This window comes from Vipera berus, assembly GCF_964194415.1.
Source record: "Vipera berus genome assembly, chromosome: 1".
NCBI lineage: Eukaryota > Metazoa > Chordata > Lepidosauria > Squamata > Viperidae > Vipera > Vipera berus.
Window position 1 is genome coordinate 336,048,859 of NC_138202.1, and position 20,945 is coordinate 336,069,803.

The 20,945-nt window shown below is 39.9% G+C and overlaps 1 protein-coding gene across 1 annotated transcript in view; it reads right to left on the minus strand.

The window, feature by feature from the left end:
• SCARA5 (scavenger receptor class A member 5) overlaps positions 1-20,350 on the minus strand; it is a 120,583-nt gene extending 100,233 nt beyond the window's left edge. Inside the window, exons 1-2 of the mRNA XM_081322813.1 lie at positions 20,194-20,350; positions 4,754-4,866 (exon numbers count right to left, since the gene is read on the minus strand). Coding sequence (XP_081178939.1) covers positions 4,754-4,865 — 112 coding nt within the window. The 5' untranslated portion in view covers position 4,866; positions 20,194-20,350. The remainder of the gene's footprint in view (positions 1-4,753; positions 4,867-20,193) is intronic.
• Between the last annotated feature and the right edge of the window lie 595 nt (positions 20,351-20,945).

A 20,945-nucleotide genomic window follows, 5' to 3' on the forward strand; every position in this document is an offset into this window, starting at 1 on the left:
TCTTCTTTTCACTGGCCAAACAGATGGAGCAAAAGTTTCATAATGAGGAAAATTACAATCTGTTTTTCTGATATTAATACTTATACTGGGCCCTTAGGGAGCATGATGGAAATTGGAACCTATCGTTCCTATTCTGGAACAGAAGCAGACCTTAGGTGGTCTCTGACTAATTTCAACAGGGATATATGATTTCTGTGAGGAAGAAATCTCTGATTTGCCCAGTATCCTTTCAAATCCAGATCTATACCACATTTTGGTATAGTGGTGCCATTCAACCTACCACCACCATCACCAATTTAATGGCACAAATGACTTCTTTAAAAAAAACTTATCCTTTTCTCTCCCTCCCACAGAGGCCCATTGGGGAAATGAGGATCAAGTGAACCATTACAGCCCACCTAACCTCAGTTCAATTTTCCAGTGTAAAGTAAAGAGGAATTGGACTTTCTATTTTTTTGTTAGGTAAATCCAACAAACCATCAAAGCATATGGCAAAACCCTTCATAGTTATTATGCTGCGTGATACAGGATCAGAAGCAACATGGCAACCTCTTTGGATTTTTTTTTCTTATCTAGGGAGATGATAAGGTCTGGTTTATGGACATAACAGAACATAGTCTATAATGGAAAGAAATAATACAAAAAGATAAATTTTGTAGATAGTTTTTTTAAAATTACATCATATTGTTTCACCAAATTGTACCTAGATAGCAGCAGTGATACCAATATAATCGAACACATAAAATGAAAGCTATCAAGTTCAATTTAAAACAGCCAGGAAAACCAAATGCACATCAGTCAATGTGGTTCTTTGCTTCTTGCTGTAAACTCCTCAGATCAGAATACTAGACAAAGGAATTCCAGATTCTGGGAACAGCTACCAACTTCACCCTGATAACCATCATTTTTAATTACTTAATATGTTGCAATAAAAGCACAATAAGGAATATATATATATATATATATATATATATATATATATATATATATATATATATATATATATATATATATATATATATATATATATATACATACATATATACTGTATATATATATATATATATATATATATATATATATATATATATATATATATATACATATATACTGTATATATATATATATATATATATATATATATATATATATATATATAATTTATATATATATATATATATATATATATATATATATATATATATATATATATATATATATATATATATATATATATATATATATATATATATATATATATATATATATATATATATATATATATATATAATTTACACTGCCAAAGCCATGGCTTTCCTTATAATTAAAGTTACCACACAGCCAAATCTGGTAGACCACATGGATAGGGATGCACTGTGCAGACTGTAGGAACCCTAATTAGCTAGCTAGGATCATAGCAAAAGTCCTCATTGAAAAAAAAAGGATTTAAACAGCAGCGAAGAAAGTTGCACATTGGAAAGAGTAGGGAAAAAATGAATCATGTAAATTTCAGCATTATCACATGACAAAAAAAAATTAAGCCACTTTTCTATCTCAAAATGTCCTCAATTAAAAGTTTGGAACAGCTCTAATCAAGATGCAAAAAGAATGTCAAGTTTCTGGTTTTTATTTTTCAAAAAAAAACACAATTACAAAAATTATTTTTAACAAGTACATTGTTATTAGCAAGACAAACCTTAACATGTGTGGCAAATTTCAGTTGTGGTAAATTGCTTGTGTCAAAGTGGTCCTTTCCAGAGTCCACACTAGAATGTGCCAACAGACAGTACATCACTCTTGTAGTCATAAAAGTAGCGTAATTGTCTTAGTCTTAAGCTAAAGAAGTCCAGATGGTTTAGGTCAGAGCTACCAAATGCAAGACCTGCAGTTCTGGACACATAATTTTCAGCACAATTTGTTGCTAAGAAGTGACATCCTTTGAAGGTTAAAAGCATGTCCCAATTGTTCCCTACCTCATTTACTTGCTCAAATTCCTGAAGAATTGTGAAATTCAAAATTCCCTGCACTTGAAAATTAGTTTCATTTATTTTAGGAAGTGGCCCGTGATCTTTGAGAGACCTATTCTAGTAACCAGATTCACACATAGGGCTAAACTGTGATTTATCTAAATCCATTATGGCTCAGGATGCCAAGGAAACCCAGCAAGTGAATTGAATATATGAAAATTGATTATTGGGGTGGATGAAAGCTCAATGACTGAAAATTTGGCTGCACCTTGCTTGACTTCAGTTTGTTCCCAGTTTCTTGAAAAAGAGATGGCTTAGAAACAATTAAAATGGTCAAAACTCAATGCATATTCCCAATTTCCCACTGGTACTAAAATGGTTTCATAATAGGTTTAGCTCCTTTTCAGAGGTCTAAAAAAGTTGTAGAGAGTTGTACAGAGTAGAATAAATAACCTTCACAGAGAGAGAGAGAGGGAAGGTCCACTACCAAGGCAACAAACAGATAAACATGGCTTAAATCCATACCAAGTTGGAAATTTTTGAAAATTTCTTATCACTTAATGACCAGTTTAGATTGGGAACCTTTGTAATTCACTGGAATTGAAACTTCCAGGATTCTCTTTCTGCAGTCATTCTAGATGAAGATTTTATTTTTATGCAGTGTCTTGATATGGTCTACTGTTTAAGGCTACCAGACATTTTATGTTATAACTTCTAACAAGTATTTTTACTCATTTTCTCTACCTTTTATTGACAAAGTTTTTGTGACACAAATGTCGTACCACCCCAGATATTTTTTTCACCACTGTTTCAGAAATGTATTACTATCTTGGCAATGTGTGCTTGTTGTTCCATTTTGCATCACTTAATGTTTTCCTTTTATTTCCCTTTTATAAACTCAGTGAAATTCTTTTGGAATTTTTGTTGTCCCGAATAAGGTATTATCTATGAAAACATAGGAAAAAACATAGAATAACAGAATTGGAAGGGATGAGGTCATCTAGTCCAACTCCCAATTCAAGCAGGAGACCCTATACCAGACATGTCAAACACAAGGCCTGGGGGCCAGATCCGGCCCGCGAAGTGGTTTCATGTGGCCCACGAAGCCATCATGGAAACAGTGAGGGAACGGCCCCCACTGCCTTGGCCCTGGCCCAGAGACCTTCCTTCTGCCAGAGACCCTCAGATCTGTCCCACTCCTGCCCGGGCCCCCATAGGCACCCTTGATGCGAATGATATAGAGCTGGCCACGCCCACCCAGTAGGCCATACGCACTTTAGCCATGCCCACCCAGTAGGCCACACCCACCCAGGCCATACCCACCCAGCCCCCTGAGGGCAACTGCAATGCTGATGCGGCCCTCAATGAAATCGAGTTTGACACCCCTATACCATTTCAGACAAATGGCTGTCCAGTCTCTTCTTGAAAGCTTCCAGTGATAGATCTAAATCTCAAATGTGCTGATGGAAAAATCAGTCCCAAGGATGTAAATCCATGCTGCTTTACAGGAAGTTTTTTTTTTTAAAAAAGGGGGCTCATTACATGATGGCTTGCTGTGTCAAAGGCAGATTCACACAATGGCCATTTAAACCTCATTGTACATGGGCGAGTATGTATACCTGCGGTGTGAGGAAGGGTTGTACTCCGGTATTAAATTCGTAAGATTTGCATGCTAAATACCTTATGTTCAGTCCCTGGCATTTCTTAATGTTTATTTACTGACATTTAGAAATAGTATACCCCAGTATCAAAATTCATATATACCGTACTATAAAATCAGAAACAAATATAGAAACAAGAGGCTGCAAGCAATGAAAACTGCAAACTAACCAAAACAATATAAGTATAAAAATGCTTGGCTGAATAAAAATACCTCAACTCAGTGCCAAAATAATTAATTTTAGTGAATCAAAATTCAGACTTGGTATGGAAGAAGAAAATATTGAACTTTTGTCTGACTCACAGTGACCCAGCATCTTCCACTTATGCTGGACTAGGCGCCATGTGCCTCAGCAGTTACGTGGGAAGACTGGTGCTCAATTTAGTGCTCAGATATACATTCATCTGCCACTTTCACTGCTACTCCAAAATAGTCCTCTACGAAGTTACACTTAGTGCAGGGGTGTCAAACTCGATTTCATTGAGGGCCGCATCAGCATTGCGGTTGCCCTCAAGGGGCCGGGTGGGTATGGCCAGGGTGGGCGTGGCCTACTGGGTGGGCGTGGCTAAAGTCCGTATGGCCTACTGGGTGGGCGTGGCCAGCTCTACATCATTCACATCAAGGGTGTCTATAGGGGCCTGGGCAGGAGTGGGACAGATCTGAGGGTCTCTGGCAGAAGGAGGGTCTCTGGGCCAGGGCCAAGGCAGTGGGGGCCGTTCCCTCACTGTTTCCAGGATGGCTTCGTGGGCCGCATGAAACCACTTCGCGGGCCGGATCCGGCCCCCGGGCCTTGTGTTTGACATGTCTGACTTAGTGTGTTCAGTTTATGAAGCCACTCTTCTGTCCTATGTTTCCGGTCTGTCACAAAATGCATTTTAAAATGTGATTTATCTCTCCAAATACACTTTGCATGTTGAAGAATATTTTTCTGAGCTGAGAACAGTGCTGGAAATTTGACAAAGTGTGGATTCTTAATCTTTAATCGAGAATTGATTCAAGGGGCGCAATTCAAGAATGTTGATATGAGAATTTGCATAAATTAGCACTCCTGGGCTACACATCATCATGCTCCTTTGATTCTTGGTGAAATGCTATTTGAATCTCAGAGCTGCTCCCTGGGACTTACCGTCATCACAGAGATTCAGCTTTGAAAGGTTCTTTCCATCGAACGGCTCTTCCAGGATGGATCCATTCTCTCTTTCACCCAAAGTGTGCAGATACATGGCTTTGTTCTCCATCCTGTGCAAAGCACACAGAAGAATTCATTGAGGAAACTGGTGAAGATTGATTGATGTTTAGATTATATATTTTGCATGCATGCACTGAACATTCTGAGATGTCACTGAAGAATTTCAAAGATTTGTCAATTCAGACTTCAACATTCACTCCAACTTACTTGCCAAATGTTGGGGGGAATGGCAGGAAGTAATAGACATAAAGAAGCATGAAGGGGGCAACCAAAATCCAACCTGAAAGTGTTCTAATACTTTTTATACAAGCACAGACTAGAACATTAGGACTCTTATTTAGGAAAAAAAATCTAACAAGGGGAGTACAGGATATGGTTGAGAGGTATAAAGTTATACAAGGCATGATAAAGTACATAGGGAGAATTATTTCTCCTCTCAAAAAGGAGATTTAGAACAGATATAGCAACTCAAGCGGTTCGCTGTCCAAAGATATGGTGGGATAAGAGATGATGATCACAAACATGGGCAATTTAACAGGGGATTGTATAAGTTCCTTGGAGAAGGACTGTTTTAAAGTCTCTGTGTAACCCTTAGGCAGAATGGAGTAGCATTCTTCGAAATATCACTTGCTATGTGTATCCATCTGCTGCTTGTTGTTGTTGTTGTTAGCTGCGAAGTCGTGTCCGACCCATCGCGACCCTATGGACAATGTTCCTCCAGGCCTTCCTGTCCTCTACCATCTTCTGGAGTCCATTTAAGCTCACGCCTACTGCTTCAGTGACTCCATCCAGCCACCTCATTCTCTGTCGTCCCCTTCTTCTATTGCCCTCGATCTTTCCCAGCATTAGGCTTTTCTCCAGTGAGTCCTTCCTTCTCATTAGGTGGCCAAAGTATTTGAGTTTTAGCTTCAGGATCTGGCCTTCTAAAGAGCAGTCAGGATTGATCTCCTCTAGGACTGACCGGTTTGATCGCCTTGCAGTCCAAGGGACTCGCAGGAGTCTTCTCCAGCACCAGAGTTCAAAGGCCTCAATTCTTTGGCACTCAGCCTTTCTTATGGTCCAACTTTCACTGCCATACACCGCAACTGGGAAGACCATAGCCTTGACTATACGCACCTTTGTTGACAGGGTGATGTCTCTGCTTTTTAGTGTGCTGTCTAGATTTGTCATGGCTTTCCTCCCCAGGAGCAAGCGTCTTTTAATTTCTTGGCTACAGTCCCCATCTGCAGTGATCTTGGAGCCCAGGAAAATAAAATCTGTCACTACCTCCATTTCTTCCCCATCTATTTGCCAGGAATTGAGAGGGCCAGATGCCATGATCTTGGTTTTCTTAATGTTAAGTTTCAACCCAAGTTTTGCACTCTCCTTCTTCACCCGCAACAAGAGGCTCTTTAGTTCTTCTTCACTTTCTGCCATTAGAGTGGTATCATCTGCGTATCTTAGGTTGTTGATATTTCTTCCGGCAATCTTAATTCCAACTTTTGATTCATCTAGCCCTGCCTTTCTCATGATGTGCTCTGCATATAAGTTAAATAGGCAGGGCGACAGTATACAGCCTTGCCGGACTCCTTTCCCAATTTTGAACCAATCAGTGGTTCCATGTCCAGTTCTCACTGTTGCTTCTTGACCCGCATATAGGTTTCTCAAGAGACAAATAAGATGGTCTGGTACTCCCATCTCTTTAAGAACTTGCCACAGTTTGTTATGATCCACACAATCAAAGGCTTTAGCATAGTCAATGAAGCAGAAGTAGATGTTTTTCTGGAACTCCCTAGCTTTCTCCATGATCCAGCGTATGTTGGCAATTTGATCTCTAGTTCCTCTGCCTCTTCGAAATCCTGCCTGTACTTCTGGTAGTTCTCGATCCACATACTGCTGGAGTCTAGCTTGTAGAATTTTAAGCATAACTTTACTAGCATGAGAAATGAGTGCAATGGTGCGATAGTTTGAACATTCTTTGGCACTGCCTTTCTTTGGAATTGGAATGTAAACTGATCTTTTCCAATCCTGTGGCCACTGTTGAGTTTTCCAAATTTGCTGGCAAATTGAGTGTAGCACTTTTACTGCACTGTCTTTTAAGATTTTGAATAGCTCAGCTGGAATACTGTCACCTCCACTAGCTTTGTTGTTGCTCAGCTTTTCTAAGGCCCACTTCACTTCACATTCTAGGATGTCTGGCTCGAGGTCAGTGACCACCTCATTGTGATTATCAGGGACGTTAAGCTCATTCTTGTATAGTTCTTCTGTGTAATTTTGCCACCTCTTCTTAATCTCTTCTGCCTCTGTTAGGTCCCTGCCATTTTGGTCTTTTATCATGCCCATTTTTGCATTAAACGTTCCCTTCATCTCTCCAATTTTCTTGAAAAGATCTCTGGTCCTCCCTATTCTATTGTTTTCTTCTATTTCTTTGCACTGTTCATTTAAGAAGGCATTCTTATCTCTTCTAGCTATTCTCTGGAATTCTGCATTCAATTGGGCATATCTATGTTTTTCTCCCTTGCCTTTCGCTTCCCTCCTTTCCTTAGCTATTTGCAAAGCTTCCTCAGACAGCCATTTTGCTTTCTTGCATTTCTTTTTCTTTGGGATGGTTTTGGTTGCTACCTGTTGTACAATGTCGCGAACCTCTGTCCATAGTTCTTCAGGCACTCTGTCTATCAGATCTAATTCCTTAAATCTATTTGTCACCTCTACTGTATATTCAACAGGGATATGATTTAATTCATACCTGAGTGGCCTAGTGCTTTTCCCTACTTTCTTCAGCTTAAGCCTAAACTTTGCAATGAGAAGCTCATGGTCTGAGCCACAGTCAGCTCCTGGTCTTGTTTTTACTGACTGTATAGAGCTTCTCCATCTTTGGCTGCAGAGCATATAGTCAATCTGATTTCTGTGTTGACCGTCTGGTGATGTCCATGTGTAGAGCCGTCTCTTGGGTTGTTGGAAAAGAGTGTTTGCTATGACCATCGTATTCTCTTGACAAAATTCTATCAGCCTGTGCCCTGCTTCATTTTGTACTCCAAGGCCAAACTTGCCTGTTATTCCGGTTATCTTTTGGCTTCCTACTTTAGCATTCCAATCCCCCATGATGATAAGGACATCATTTTTTGGTGTTAGTTCTATAAGGTGCTGTAGGGCTTCATAGAACCGGTCAATTTCATCCTCTTCAGCACTGGTGGTTGGGGCATAGACTTGGACTACTGTGATATTGAATGGTTTGCCTTGGATTCGAACTGAGATCATTCTGTCATTTTGAGGATTGTATCCCAGTATTGCTTTTCCTACTCTTTTATTGACTATGAAGGCTACTCCATTTCTTCTGAGGGATTCTTGCCCGCAGTAGTATACCTGGTGGTCATCTGAATTAAATTCACCCATTCCTGTCCATTTTAGTTCGCTGATACCTAAGATGTCGATGTTCAGTCTTGTCATCTCTTGTTTGACCACGTCCAGCTTTCCTTGATTCATGGATCTTACATTCCAGGTTCCTATGGAGAAAAAATCTTTACAGCATCGGACTTTCCTTTCACCACCAGACACATCCACAGCTGAGCGTCCTTTCGGCTTTGGCCCAGTCGCTTCATTCTTTCTGGCGCTACTAGTACTAGCCCTCTGCTCTTCCCCAGTAGCATATTGGACACCTTCCAACCTGAGGGGCTCATCTTCCAGCGTCATATCGTTTTGCCTTTTGGTACTGTCCATAGGGTTTTCATGGCAAAGATACTGGAGTGGGTTGCCATTTCCTTCTCCAGTGGATCACGTTTTGTCAGAACTCTCTGCTATGACCTTTCCGTCTTGGGTGGCCCTGCACGGCATAGCTCATAGCTTCATTGAATTACGCAAGCCCCTTCGCCACGACAAGGCAGTAATCCATGAAGGGGTCTGCTGCTTGAAAGTACCTCAAAAATACAGTATCTGGCCACAATGAGTATCAACATGTTGGACTAAGATGACTTTTCATGTGATACAGCTGGACTATTCCTGTGCTTGTATGTCTTATAACTTTCAATTTAATGACGTTTACTTCTGTGGAGGCTGCTGGATTTCATCTGGATCCCCCACTTGGGATCAGAAGATCAGTGAATATTTGCAGCTGCTCTGGAGCATAAAAACGTTTTGGAATCCCAAAGAAGATCCATAATCAGTGATGATGGACATTTGGCACAGATAGTATACTACTGCATGACTGATTGACTGATGTATAACTATTATCAAACCATACAGAACTACAGGTAGTCCTCGACTTGCAACAGTTCATTTAGTGACCATTTGAAGTTACAAGGCACTGAAAAAGTGACCTATGACCATTTTTCACACTTACGACCATTGCAGCATCTCCATGGTCACTTGATCAGAATTCAGATGCTTGGAAACTGATTTACATTTATGACGGTTGCAGTGTCCCATGGTCATGTGATCACCTTTTGTGACCTTCTGACAAGCAAAGTCAATGGGGAAGCCAGATTCACTTAACAACCATGTTGCCAACTTAATAACAGCAGTGATTCACTTAACGACTGTGGCAAGAAAGGTCATTAAATGGAGCAAAATTCACTTAACAACTGTCTCCCTTAGTAACAGAAATTTTGGGCTCAATTGTGGTCATAAGTCGAGAACTATCTGTACACGACAAAATAGATAAGGTCTCTGTATTCTACAGTTTATACAGAGTGAAAATCTAGTGAAAAGAGAAAAGGATAAAGGCCAATGTATGACGGAAAGGACATGAGTAGGAGCATCAGCAGCTGAATAGGGAGGCCTCTGGTGTTCATCTAAAATGCTTGCTGGATTTTCAGGTTTGAAACACCCAGCCTTATTTCCAAAGCAAAACTGATAGATTAGGAAAACTCTGGGCCCCTCTACACACAACATATCCTACAGCTTCAGTTTATCTGTGCTTTCCCAGTCTGTCCTGTTCTGCTAATGCTTTATCTATGCATACAAAAAAACAGTATGTGATACAAGTAAGGACCTGCCTCAACTAGGTCTCCCAATAAAGCAGAACTCTTGAAACAGGCATTGTCTCAAAAGGAACTTTTATTAGGTGATAGCAAAGAAGCAAAGCGAAGTCTGAGGAAATAGCCCGCATAAGCAGTATATCAAAAGCAATATTCGTTACTCCTCCCCCCCCCCCAGGGTCCCACTGTCCATTTGAATCTCGGCCAATCTACAGGTGGTATATTGTTTTGGTAACTGGCTCCTATGGTGAGCTCTTCAAGGTCTCTCTTGGCTCCAAGTGCAAACCATCTTCCAGATAAGGGTGATGGTATTCGGCCGCATTCCTTCCCCTGGGGGAAGAGCAGTGTGGCATGGGCAAAGCAAAGCATATTGTATATCCCCGTAATGAAATCCCCCCTCCCAACAGAATGGCAGGTGCCTCCCAAATGGTTATAGAAGCATGTATAGGTTAGATAGAATAGTGATACATTTCTTTGAGGCCCTGACATACACCTTATTTTCAACAGTAAACTTTTTAAGGGTTCTGGTGCTTCTCAGAGTTCATGTTAAAGCACCAAGGAAATCAGGAAATCCAGGTGGTAGATAAGAATCAATGGAATTCAAGGTGGGCTGGACTTAGATCTCTTGTGGGCATGAAAAGACTTGAGAATGATGACGTGTTTGGCCCCTCCCTTGGGATCAGCCTGGTCATCTCCTACAGTCCAGTTCTCTCAAGAAGTAATGCAGGATTCATGAGTCTTTCAATGATTTTTTTATTTATACATGTATAAAAGCTCACTATAAGATGAAAGTTTGCAGCGTTGATAGTCAGACTCCTGTTTCCACTTGTTCCCACAACCCTGTAAGATTTCCTGCAGAATGAAGACCACTGTGTCTTCTTTCCTGGTCAAATTCCTGCATAAATCTATTAAATAATCAGACTTTCCTTTTCCCCATGCGCTTGACTAGAGAGAAAAAAATGTAATTAATACCTTCATCCTTATCATCCCCCCTTCCTCCATCTATTTCTTTGATTAATGGTCTTTCATTTTTTAAGTTAGTTATAATATAATCTCAGTTATCAGATTGCTCCCATCATCCTATTATAGGAGGCATTGCTACAAGACATCTGAATTGATAGTCTGTTCAAATCAATATTTAACTCTGCTCATTTTTCAAAATCTCACATAAACCTTCCTGACTTCATCTCTATTAGAAGTTCCATCGTTCCCCATTATTACCATTCTGGCTGAGAATCATGGGACTTGAATTCTAACATATCTAGAATGCACAAGATTGAAGAAATCCCTAAGAAGGCTTCTACTGATCAAATTCAAATTCAATTTACTACCAAAACTAAAAAAGCAACCTTGCTTTGCAGCTTATTTATAAACAGTTGGATCAAAATTGTTTCTGTGTTATATTATATTATTATATTATAAAGAGCCTTGGTGGAGCAGTGGGCTAATGCCTCCTTAAGTAACACCAGCTGCCTGCAATTAGTGCAGGTTCGCATCCCACCAGGCTCAAGGTTGACTCAGCCTTCCATCCTTCCGAGGTAGGTAAAATGAGGACCCAGATTGTTGGGGGCAATAAGCTGACTTTGTAATAATGCCGCTTGGGGGCGGGTGTGTGTGAAAGCCCTAATAAGCAGGCATATACATGGAATGAAGGCTACTGCTAAGTTTGTAAGCCGCCCTGAGTCTTCGGAGAAGGGCGGGATATAAATGGAATTAAAATAAAAAATAAAATAAAAATATTTTGTTAAACTGGAAGAGCAAACTATGTGCCACAGGTAACAAAACAGCACAAATGAAATGTTCTTCATATAGTCAACCCCAAACAGCCTTCTCTAAAGGGCTTTATCAATGCATACTGGCTGACTGGGTGGTTAACTCAGCTAAGCTGAGCTTAAACTCTGATGAAATGTTTAGAGAGTGGAAGATGTTGAGCACAGAACAGCTCAGATCAAACCAGCTGGATAAGTATGAGATCAGCTCAAAGAGGTTATCTTATCCTAAACCCTGGAGGCAAGCCGTTCCACTGATTAATTGTTCTAATTTTCAGAAAATTTCTCCTTAGTTCTAGGTCAGTTCTCTCCTTGATTATTTTCCATTCTTGCTTCTTGTCCTGCATTCAGGTGCTTTGGAGAATAGCTTGACTCCCTCCTCTTTGTGGCAGCCTCTGAGATATTGGAAGACTGCTATCATGTCCCCCCTCGTCCTTCTCTTCATTAAACTAGACATACCCAATTCCAGCAGCCGTTCCTTATACGTTTTAGCCTCCAGTCCCCTAATTATCTTTGTTGCTCTTCTCTGCACTCTTTCTATAGTCTCAACATCTTTTTACATCCTAAAGACCAAAACTGGGTGCAACATTCCAAGTGTGGTCTTACCAAGGCATTATAAAGTGGTACTTACACATTGCATGATCTTGATTCTATCCCTCTGTTAATGCAGCCTAAGACAGCATTGACGTTTTGAGAGCTGCAACACACTAGTGGCTTATATTTAAGTGATTGTCCACTAAGACTCCAAAATCCCTCTTGCAGTTGCTACATATGTTATCATCCAGTTAGTTTCTCTGGCTTAAGGTAGAGTTAAACTGGTCCTCTCTGGATCAATAGAATAGAATAGAATAGAATAGAATAGAATAGAATAGAATAGAATAGAATAGAATAGAATAGAATAGAATAGAATAGAATAGAATAGAATAGAATAGAATAGAATAGAATAGAATAGAATAGAATAGAATAGAATAGAATAGAATAGAATTGGACGGGACCTTGGAGGTCTTCTAGTCCAGCCCCCCTGCTCAAGCAGGAGAGCCTATGCCATCTCAGACAAGTGAGTGTCCAGTCTCTTCTTAAAAACCTCCAGTGATGGAGCATCCATGATTTCTGAAGGCAAGCTGTTCCACTGGTTAATTGTCCTCACTGTCAGGAAGTTTCTCCTTAATTCCAGGTTGCTTCTCTCTTTGGTCAGTTTCCAACAATTGTTTCTTGTCCTGCCCTCTGATGCTTTGGTGAATAACTTCCTCTTCGAATACTGGAATACTGCTGCCATGTCACTCCTGTTTCTTCTTTTCTTTAGAGTAGATTTTCTTTAGATTAGACTGATATCTATTCCTTTCACCTCCCCATTTTAAGTACATGGAACTTCTAATTATTTGAGATTTATCTTTTGCCACAGTCCAGATGAATTCCAGGCAGTAGTCCAATATTAATAATAGATATAATACACTAGCAATAAATAGTTCAATTCTAACAACATACTGGTACCAATGCCTCCACTATCAGCTGCCTTTGAGTTAGAATTATGCAGCATTTGCTTGCACCGCAACATTTCTGATATGTTTTTCCCAGCCTTGCTGTAAGGTGTTCAGAGTCACTGATGAGTGGGCAGCCTTAAAATCAGATGAATTAATTAATTAATTAATTAATGCCACCCAGAATAACCAGGCTTTTTTTATCCCCTTCCAGAAAGCCATAAAAGTTGGGACTATTCTTTCTCGGGGGTGGGGGGCAGACTATTCTATAGGTGAGGACCTCCCACAGACAAATCCATCCATTGTATAGTATTTTAAGTAGGGTCTCTTAGCAAAGGCTCTATAAAAAAATTAGAATAGGATCATACAGCCCTGGATAATTTTATAAGGGCATCAAGTCCAACCCCTTCTCTGAGAGGAAATCCATTTTTTTCCCTCTTGTGACATCTGAAATAATTAGGAAAAATATGTACTGAATACCCAGACAGTATTCAAAACTCGCTTTATATATCCCAATTTTAATTAATTTAATATCCTAACAGTCGCTGGCCATGCATTTTGAGGTTCAGTATAAAACTCTTTTAAAGATGTGTATTTCTATAGTTTCCACAGTACTTATCTTTAGAACACCTTGGAGACACCCCCTCCCCAAAAACATTTTTCTCTCTTTTTCCTAAAGCAATTTCCATCACAGACTAAAATAGGCAAAAATAAGAGCCAAGGGTTACAGAGTGTGTTTATCATAGCACAGTGTTCATTCAGTCAAATCATTCACACATTTCTCTATCTGTTCTTGTTATACTGATCACAAAAGAGATCCATCTGAACTTCCCTCAAGTAAGAAGCAAGTGAGATGACTATTTCAGAGGGCTGACGTGCCCTCAACCTAAGATTTGTTCTTATACAAGAAGATAAAAAGAGGTCTGATGCTGATCAAGGACAGGTTGTGGAGCTGGGAGCCATAGCTGGAGTGCCTGGAACGTCCTCTTCATAGCCAATAGATGGCAAGATTTTGACATGGAATGTTAATGGGGTGAATTCCCCACAAAAGAGAAAAAAGTTATTTCACTATTTGAAAACGTTAATCATGGTATAACATGTCTGCAAAAAAAAACCATATTAAAGAGACTGACAAAAAGTATTTAATAAACAAGACTTTAGCTCTGGAATTTATTTCTGTTAATTCTAAGAAGAAAATTAATGGGGTAATCTTATATATAAAACCCCAATTACATCCAAATTTATTGTTTGCTGATGATCAATGCAGATATATAATGGTGCAAATTGAATTGTTGTGGAATTATACACCCCACAAGAAGAAAAAGCTATGTTTTTTTAAATATTTGCCCGAACATCTACTTGCTTATTCCTTCCAGTATTGGTGTGTAATTGGAGATTACATTGGGGTAGTAACCCCACAACTGGACAGATCAGCTGACAAAGAAATTAAAGAAACACAAGGAAAACTGCCCCAAACGTTTTTTGAATTGACTGATACTTTAAGTTTGATTGATGTATGGAGAGGTAAAAATGGACTGACAAAATACTTTACCTTCTTTTCAGAGACACAAATCTTTTTCTAGGACTGATATGAGTTGAATTATAAAAGCTTTTCTTGATGATTGATAAATTTTCTTATCTAAATTTGTGCTGATGGTGCTTCCATTGCCATAAGCTCAAAATTGCCAAAAGAAAATACTTCTTCACACTTATTTTCACTTGATATATGCCGGTAGCCAGTGAATTAAATCACTTTTTTTTAAAAAAATGTTATTTACTGTTTATTGTTATATTCATTTAACAGGCTGCCGTATTCCAGCACAATATAAAACAATGTAAAACAATTTCAAACCATGTCATGTGCAATCAGTACAAAGAAGGATTCTCCGGGAAGACATCTTTCCAAAGGGCAGGGGCTGCAACAGAGAAGGCCCACTTCCTAGGGCCCACACTTTTTAATTGGTGGGACCCAGAGGATGCCAACTCTGCCCAGTCACATCTATTTCCATTCATGAATTTGCCAACACTTATTGGCTATTACAGTTGAACAGAAGCTTGCATGAGGAGATCTAATCTTATCACTGAATTCACATATTCTGCCACTCAAATATTGTTAACTATAACTTGTTGATTAAGTCATGGTTGACTACATTTATTCATATATCCAACCCTAAAGTAGTAGGCAGGCAAGGCTCCAGCTTCCACAGCATCATCCAACCTCTCTTTCAGAGTTTAACCTATTAATTAAAAAAGGTAAAAGAGTCCCTGTGGATTTTACTGTTAATCGTTGCCAACTTTAGGGGATGGTGCTCATCTCCATTCAATCCTGCCAAGACTGAGTGGCTGTGCGTACAGGCATCTCGAGTGAATAATTCTATTCCACCTTTAATGATGGGGGGTAAGGGGTTACCCCCCGTCGATAGGGCTCGCAACTTGGGTGTCCTCCTGGATTTGCGGCTCAGTTTTGAAGATCATATAGGAGCCGTGACCAGGGGGGCTTTTGCCCAGGTTCACCTGGTGCGCCAGTTGCGGCCCTATCTGGACCGAGATGCCTTGCGCACAGTCACTCATGCACTCGTGACCTCCTGGTTAGACTACTGTAACGCTCTCTACATGGGGCTGCCCTTGAGGACCACTCAGAGGCTTCAACTAGTGCAGAATGCGGTCGCGCGAGTTGTGATGGGGGTTCCCCAATACTCCCATGTAACACCTCTGCTCCACGAGCTGCATTGGCTTCCGGTTGCCCTCCGGGTGAGATTCAAGGTGCTGGTGGTGACCTATAAAGCCCTAAATGGCTTGGGTCCGGGATATCTGAGGGAACACCTGCTGCCAGCATCAAGTTCCCTTCGTCCTGTGCGCTCCCACAGGGAGGGCCTTCTCAGGGTGCCGCCGGCAAAGGATTGCCAGAGGGCGACACCCAGGGGGAGGGCCTTCTCTGTGGGCATGCCTGCCCTTTGGAACCAGTTACCTGTAGAGCTCAGGACTGCCCCAGATTTTTGTTCGTTCTGCCAGGACCTCAAGACCTGGCTCTTTGAGCTTTCTGGCCAGGACTGAGAACTTTTAATTTTTAACCTATTGTAATTGAGTTTTTTAATTAGAGTTAAGGGTTTTAGATTTTAATTAAGGATAATTTAATTTATTTTAATTTGTTATTAACTTTTGTATTGTTATATTGTTTTAATCACCTTGTGAACCGCCCTGGGTCCTACGGGAAAAGGGCGGTATATAAGTTTAAATAATAAATAAATAAATATTGGCTTAACAACGATAATTTATCCTTACCCAGTCTCAGCTGCTTCTGTTTAGTGCGCTGCCACTTTACTTCTTGTTGTTAAAAATGGGGTGGGAGGAGAGATTTGGATTCTTTTCCTTTGCTATCCCAATTATGGAAAACCCGTGCCTAGCCCTGGGTGGTAATTGTGAGGCTCTTTGGTTAATTTATTTTAATTTAATTTGTGCTTCAGCATACTAGGCAAGTCTAGAAAAGTGATTCATTCAGGAACCAAATTAATTGTGCTTGCAAATGCACCCAGAGAAAAACAGCTAGAAGGGTGGGGGGGGGGAAGCCTGTCACTTTGATCAAGGGGAAGAGAGCAGGCATTGCAAAAACCACACTTTGAATTACAAATCACTGGAAGATTTCTGTGGCACTTACAGTATTATGCTTTGCCTGATGGATGTGTAATGTGTTTATCCAGATTACTTCAGAAGTTTTATGCAGCACAGACTATATGTCCACGCCACTTGCCTGATAATGGAAGATCTGCCGCTTTCACTGAAGAAGTTGAAGGTGCTTTAATGCCATCTCATGCCAATTATGTGCTTTACGATGATCTTAAAATTGCATGTAGTGCGAAATCCCAAAGGTGTTTTTTTTTAAAGGCAACTGGACTGTTTTTCCTTGAAGACATTTTGTTTCTTGGATGAGACTGGGTGACTGAGAAACTCCATAGACATGTAGTGCGAAGATTTGCCTTTAGAAACAGGATTTGATGACTTACTCGAAACATCAGTCAAGACTTTATATGCCACCATTTCTTTCATCTGCAATACAATGAGGTGGCTTAAATCTAGGAGGTGTAATGTTTTTCTTGTTAACCTGGCCATTTCTTCCCAAATTAAAGGAGAATACCAGCTGTGAGAATACCAGCTGTGCCTCAGATAGTGGAGAGCTTCTATTAGCAGATAGCCCTGAACCTGGGTGGCTAATGGTTTGTCTCCATAGAAGTTAGTTCCATATATAACTTGCCACTATGGTAAAAGGAACATCAAGCTTATTTAAATACAGTATACAGATAGTCCTTGACTTATGACTATTGGTTTAACAACCTTGCAAATGTATGATGATGCTGAAAAAAGTGAGTTACGACCAGTCCTCACACTTATGACTGTTCCAGTGTCTCTATGGTCACATGATCAAAATTCTGGCTCTTGGCAACTGGCATGTATTTACGACGATTGCAGCACCCTAGGTCATGTGATCACCATTTGTGATCTCTCCCAGAGGGTGTCCAACAAAGCAAAGTCAATGGGAGAAACCGTATTCGCTTATGGTGATTTGCTTCACAACTACAGCAAAAGAGTTTCTGTAATTAGGTAGGACCAGTAGTGGGATTCAGCCAGTTTGCACCACTTCGGCAGAACCAGTAGCTAATTTTTTGTTGCCCAGGCCCAGGATGAACTTTCAGAAGCAGCATCCACACAGAGAACTGGTTGTTCACATATCTGAATCCCACCACTGGGTAGGACTCACTTAATGGCTGCATCGCTTAGATGACCAACTCCAGTCATCAATTGAGGACTGGCTGAGGGATTCAGAGAGTTGAAGCCCACAAGTCTTAAAGTTATTAAGTTTTGAGACCCTTGGTTTAGTTCAATGTTAGCTGAGTAACCATCGTACACTAAGCCATAGCTAAAAACACTGCACTATGATTAAACATTATGTGGATAGTCAGCCAATGTCAGTTATTTTTTGTTTAACATATTTATGAGGCCAATTGTTTTAGTTTGTAAAACATAGTGTGATCTAGTGTTACATACAAACACCGTCTAACATTGGCACTCAGCCTAACACTTGATGGCCTTTTGGAAGATCTTGAAGTCCTGGCTCTGCCATCTGGTTTAAGGATCAGAGAATAATATAGAACCCATAAAATAGCTCTGCTGGTATTGAATGGCTATGCTCTCCCAGTGATTATATTTTATTCCTTCAAATGTTTGTTTTTAATGCTTGTATTATTTGCATTTTATATTTTTTATATTTTGGGGGGGTACTGTTTGTATTTTAATTGTAAGCCACCCAGAGTCAAGTATGTGAAATGGGCAGCTATAAAAATTGAATAACAGACAAACAAATAAACCTTTCTACCCATCCAACCCAATCTGGCATGAAGAGTATGCTGTGGGTAGCAATGGCTAGGGCAGGGGTAGGCAACCTTGGCTCTTTTATGACTCGTGGACTTGGAAGTTGAAGTCCACGAGTCATAAAAGAGCCAAGGTTGCCTACCCCTGGGCTAGGGAGTGCCAGCTGGTGGGCCCAGAAGATCCCACCTTTTTTGGCACGGCAAAACATTGAAACATCATCCCCTGAGAAGTAGATTGGCCCCATCCTTGTTGGCTTTCATAAGGTTTTGAAAACTTGGATTACTGCCAAACCTTGGGCCCTGAAAGTGGATTAAAACCCATCTCCTGGTTGTGTGGATGATAGGCTAGATTACTACATGACCAGCTGGTGTGTGTTTTATTTTTATTTTCTATTTTTCTATTGTGTATTTTATGGATTTATTTTATTTATTGTATAGTACTGTTAGCTGCCTAAAGTCACTTAAGTGAGATGGAAGCTATATAAATAAAATCAAATAAATAATACTAAGCCTTTATGGTGTATTTAACAAATTATGATTAAAGTAAACCAATTCGTAACATAAGTGAAGATTCTCCTGGCTGGTTTGATCCAGAAAGAGGTCTTTCCATTTTAGTCCATACCAGAAAATGTGGTACCAGATATCATAGGTGGATGTCAGAAATAATTCAAAACCAACATAAATTATTGAAAGTCTAATTATTTAATATTTACTGTACATTCTAACTAAAATATCAGAATTGCTGTGAACATAGTCATATCCTTCTGGGCCTCTTGTCATGGAATCCAGATTCTCTAACAAATTGCTTGGTAGAGTTTAATTTATTTATTTTTTTAAAAAAGTAATACTAATACTTAAACACCTTCCAAATATGTTCTTAGACCTACAGTCCCTTTCATATCTCATCTTTTCCCTCTCCGCTGGTCTCCAGTTCCAGTTGTCGGCATCTCCATCCACAATCAGACACTTTTATTTCATCTTCCTTACAGCCCTATTTCTGCCCCATTGGAGATTTCTACAGATGGATTGATGTTGTTGTAGCTAAGCAGTGATGTTTACTTGATTTATATTGGGCTATATTTAAATACCATAGGGTTTTGTTGTTGTTTTTTGCATTGCATTTCAAGATGCAGAATGTTTTTTTCTTCTTCTTTTTAATTCACCATTCTCCAGGGTTAGACAGGGCACCTTGGTAGAGGAAACACTATAATAATGTAAAATGCCCTCTTTCTTCCCACGTCAGCCCTGTACATATGAAGTTAGGCGCCCATTATTTCCAATTCACAGATAGGGAAGAATAGCTAAGAGAGAAAAAGGTAATCCAGAGCTATGCTGGAAATAAGTGACTAAGGGTTTTTCTCCACAGCTGATCTGAAAGGCTCATATTGCTTCTTCAACTGAAAGAAAAGTACATTGGCATGATTTTTTGCTATTGTACCGCCTACTTGTATTGTACTTTCACTGTCTCTATTTTTAATCACCACAAAATCACCTGATTTTGTAACAGTGAAAAAAGCCAAGCAAATTTTATATAATTCTGGGGTGTTTGGGGGATGGCTTCAGGATAAAAGGGTTAAGATGGCTTACGCTCATCTCATTCAGCAATTGGAATGAACTCAAGGTCAAGGTCCAACTCATGAGGATAAGACAAAAAAAATGATATTAGCAGGCCCAGAACATCTTTGTAGCATGATTATGCACAAGAGGGAAAAGACGCTAACAAAACATTCTTCTGCCTCCCCAACCACACCACAATCTCACTACTTCTTCAGTCCATTCAATAACAAGAGGTAAGATCTTAGATATGCTACTCACCTTAAGAAGGATTGCTGGGCAGCTTAGGCACTTGACTCCTCAGTTCCTCTTATTTCCTGCCACATGACATGGTGAAGGAGAGGAGAGAAAAACAAAGTGTTTCTTCTTGTCAGGTTCTTCCAAACTCAGAAGAAAGGGGAAAAGCCAGCTAGGCATATATAACAGCCCCTTCCATAGTCAACTGGAGGTGAAGGGGAGGTGCTGTTGAGTTGTCTGCAAACCTCCCCACCCTTTGTGACAAAGGACTTCAGATGCTTTCTCAAAATCCAGCACTCAGCATCTCCAGCAATGCTGGTGACTAGGACACTCACCACACATGGAGAGACAACAGGAATGGGAAGCGGAGCAAAAATATGCACTGCTGAATCAGATGCAGGTCCAAAGGCTCAAATATTGTTGTGCTTTGCAAAAAGTTCCAGTTGTTTGGAGTTTTAAAAAGTTTTTGGGAAGGTGGAACGTTTGTGGCTGCAACTCGTGCGGAAATATGCACTCTCTGGTGGCCAAACTAAGAAAGGCAGCTAGAATTGCTTTTTATTTTCAAAAGTTAGCTACAGATCCTTGTTTGCAATCTGAAAGCTTCCGAGGAGCCATTGGCTTATCTAAGAATGCAGCCAGGGCCAACAAAAACTAGAAACAGAACACACAGTCTCTTTGTAATGGATTTTGCTGATTAAAACAAAAGGACAGAGGAAGGAATGAAAAATGCTATCTATCTTTTATATAGAATTTAGCAAAGTGACAGAAAATAATCA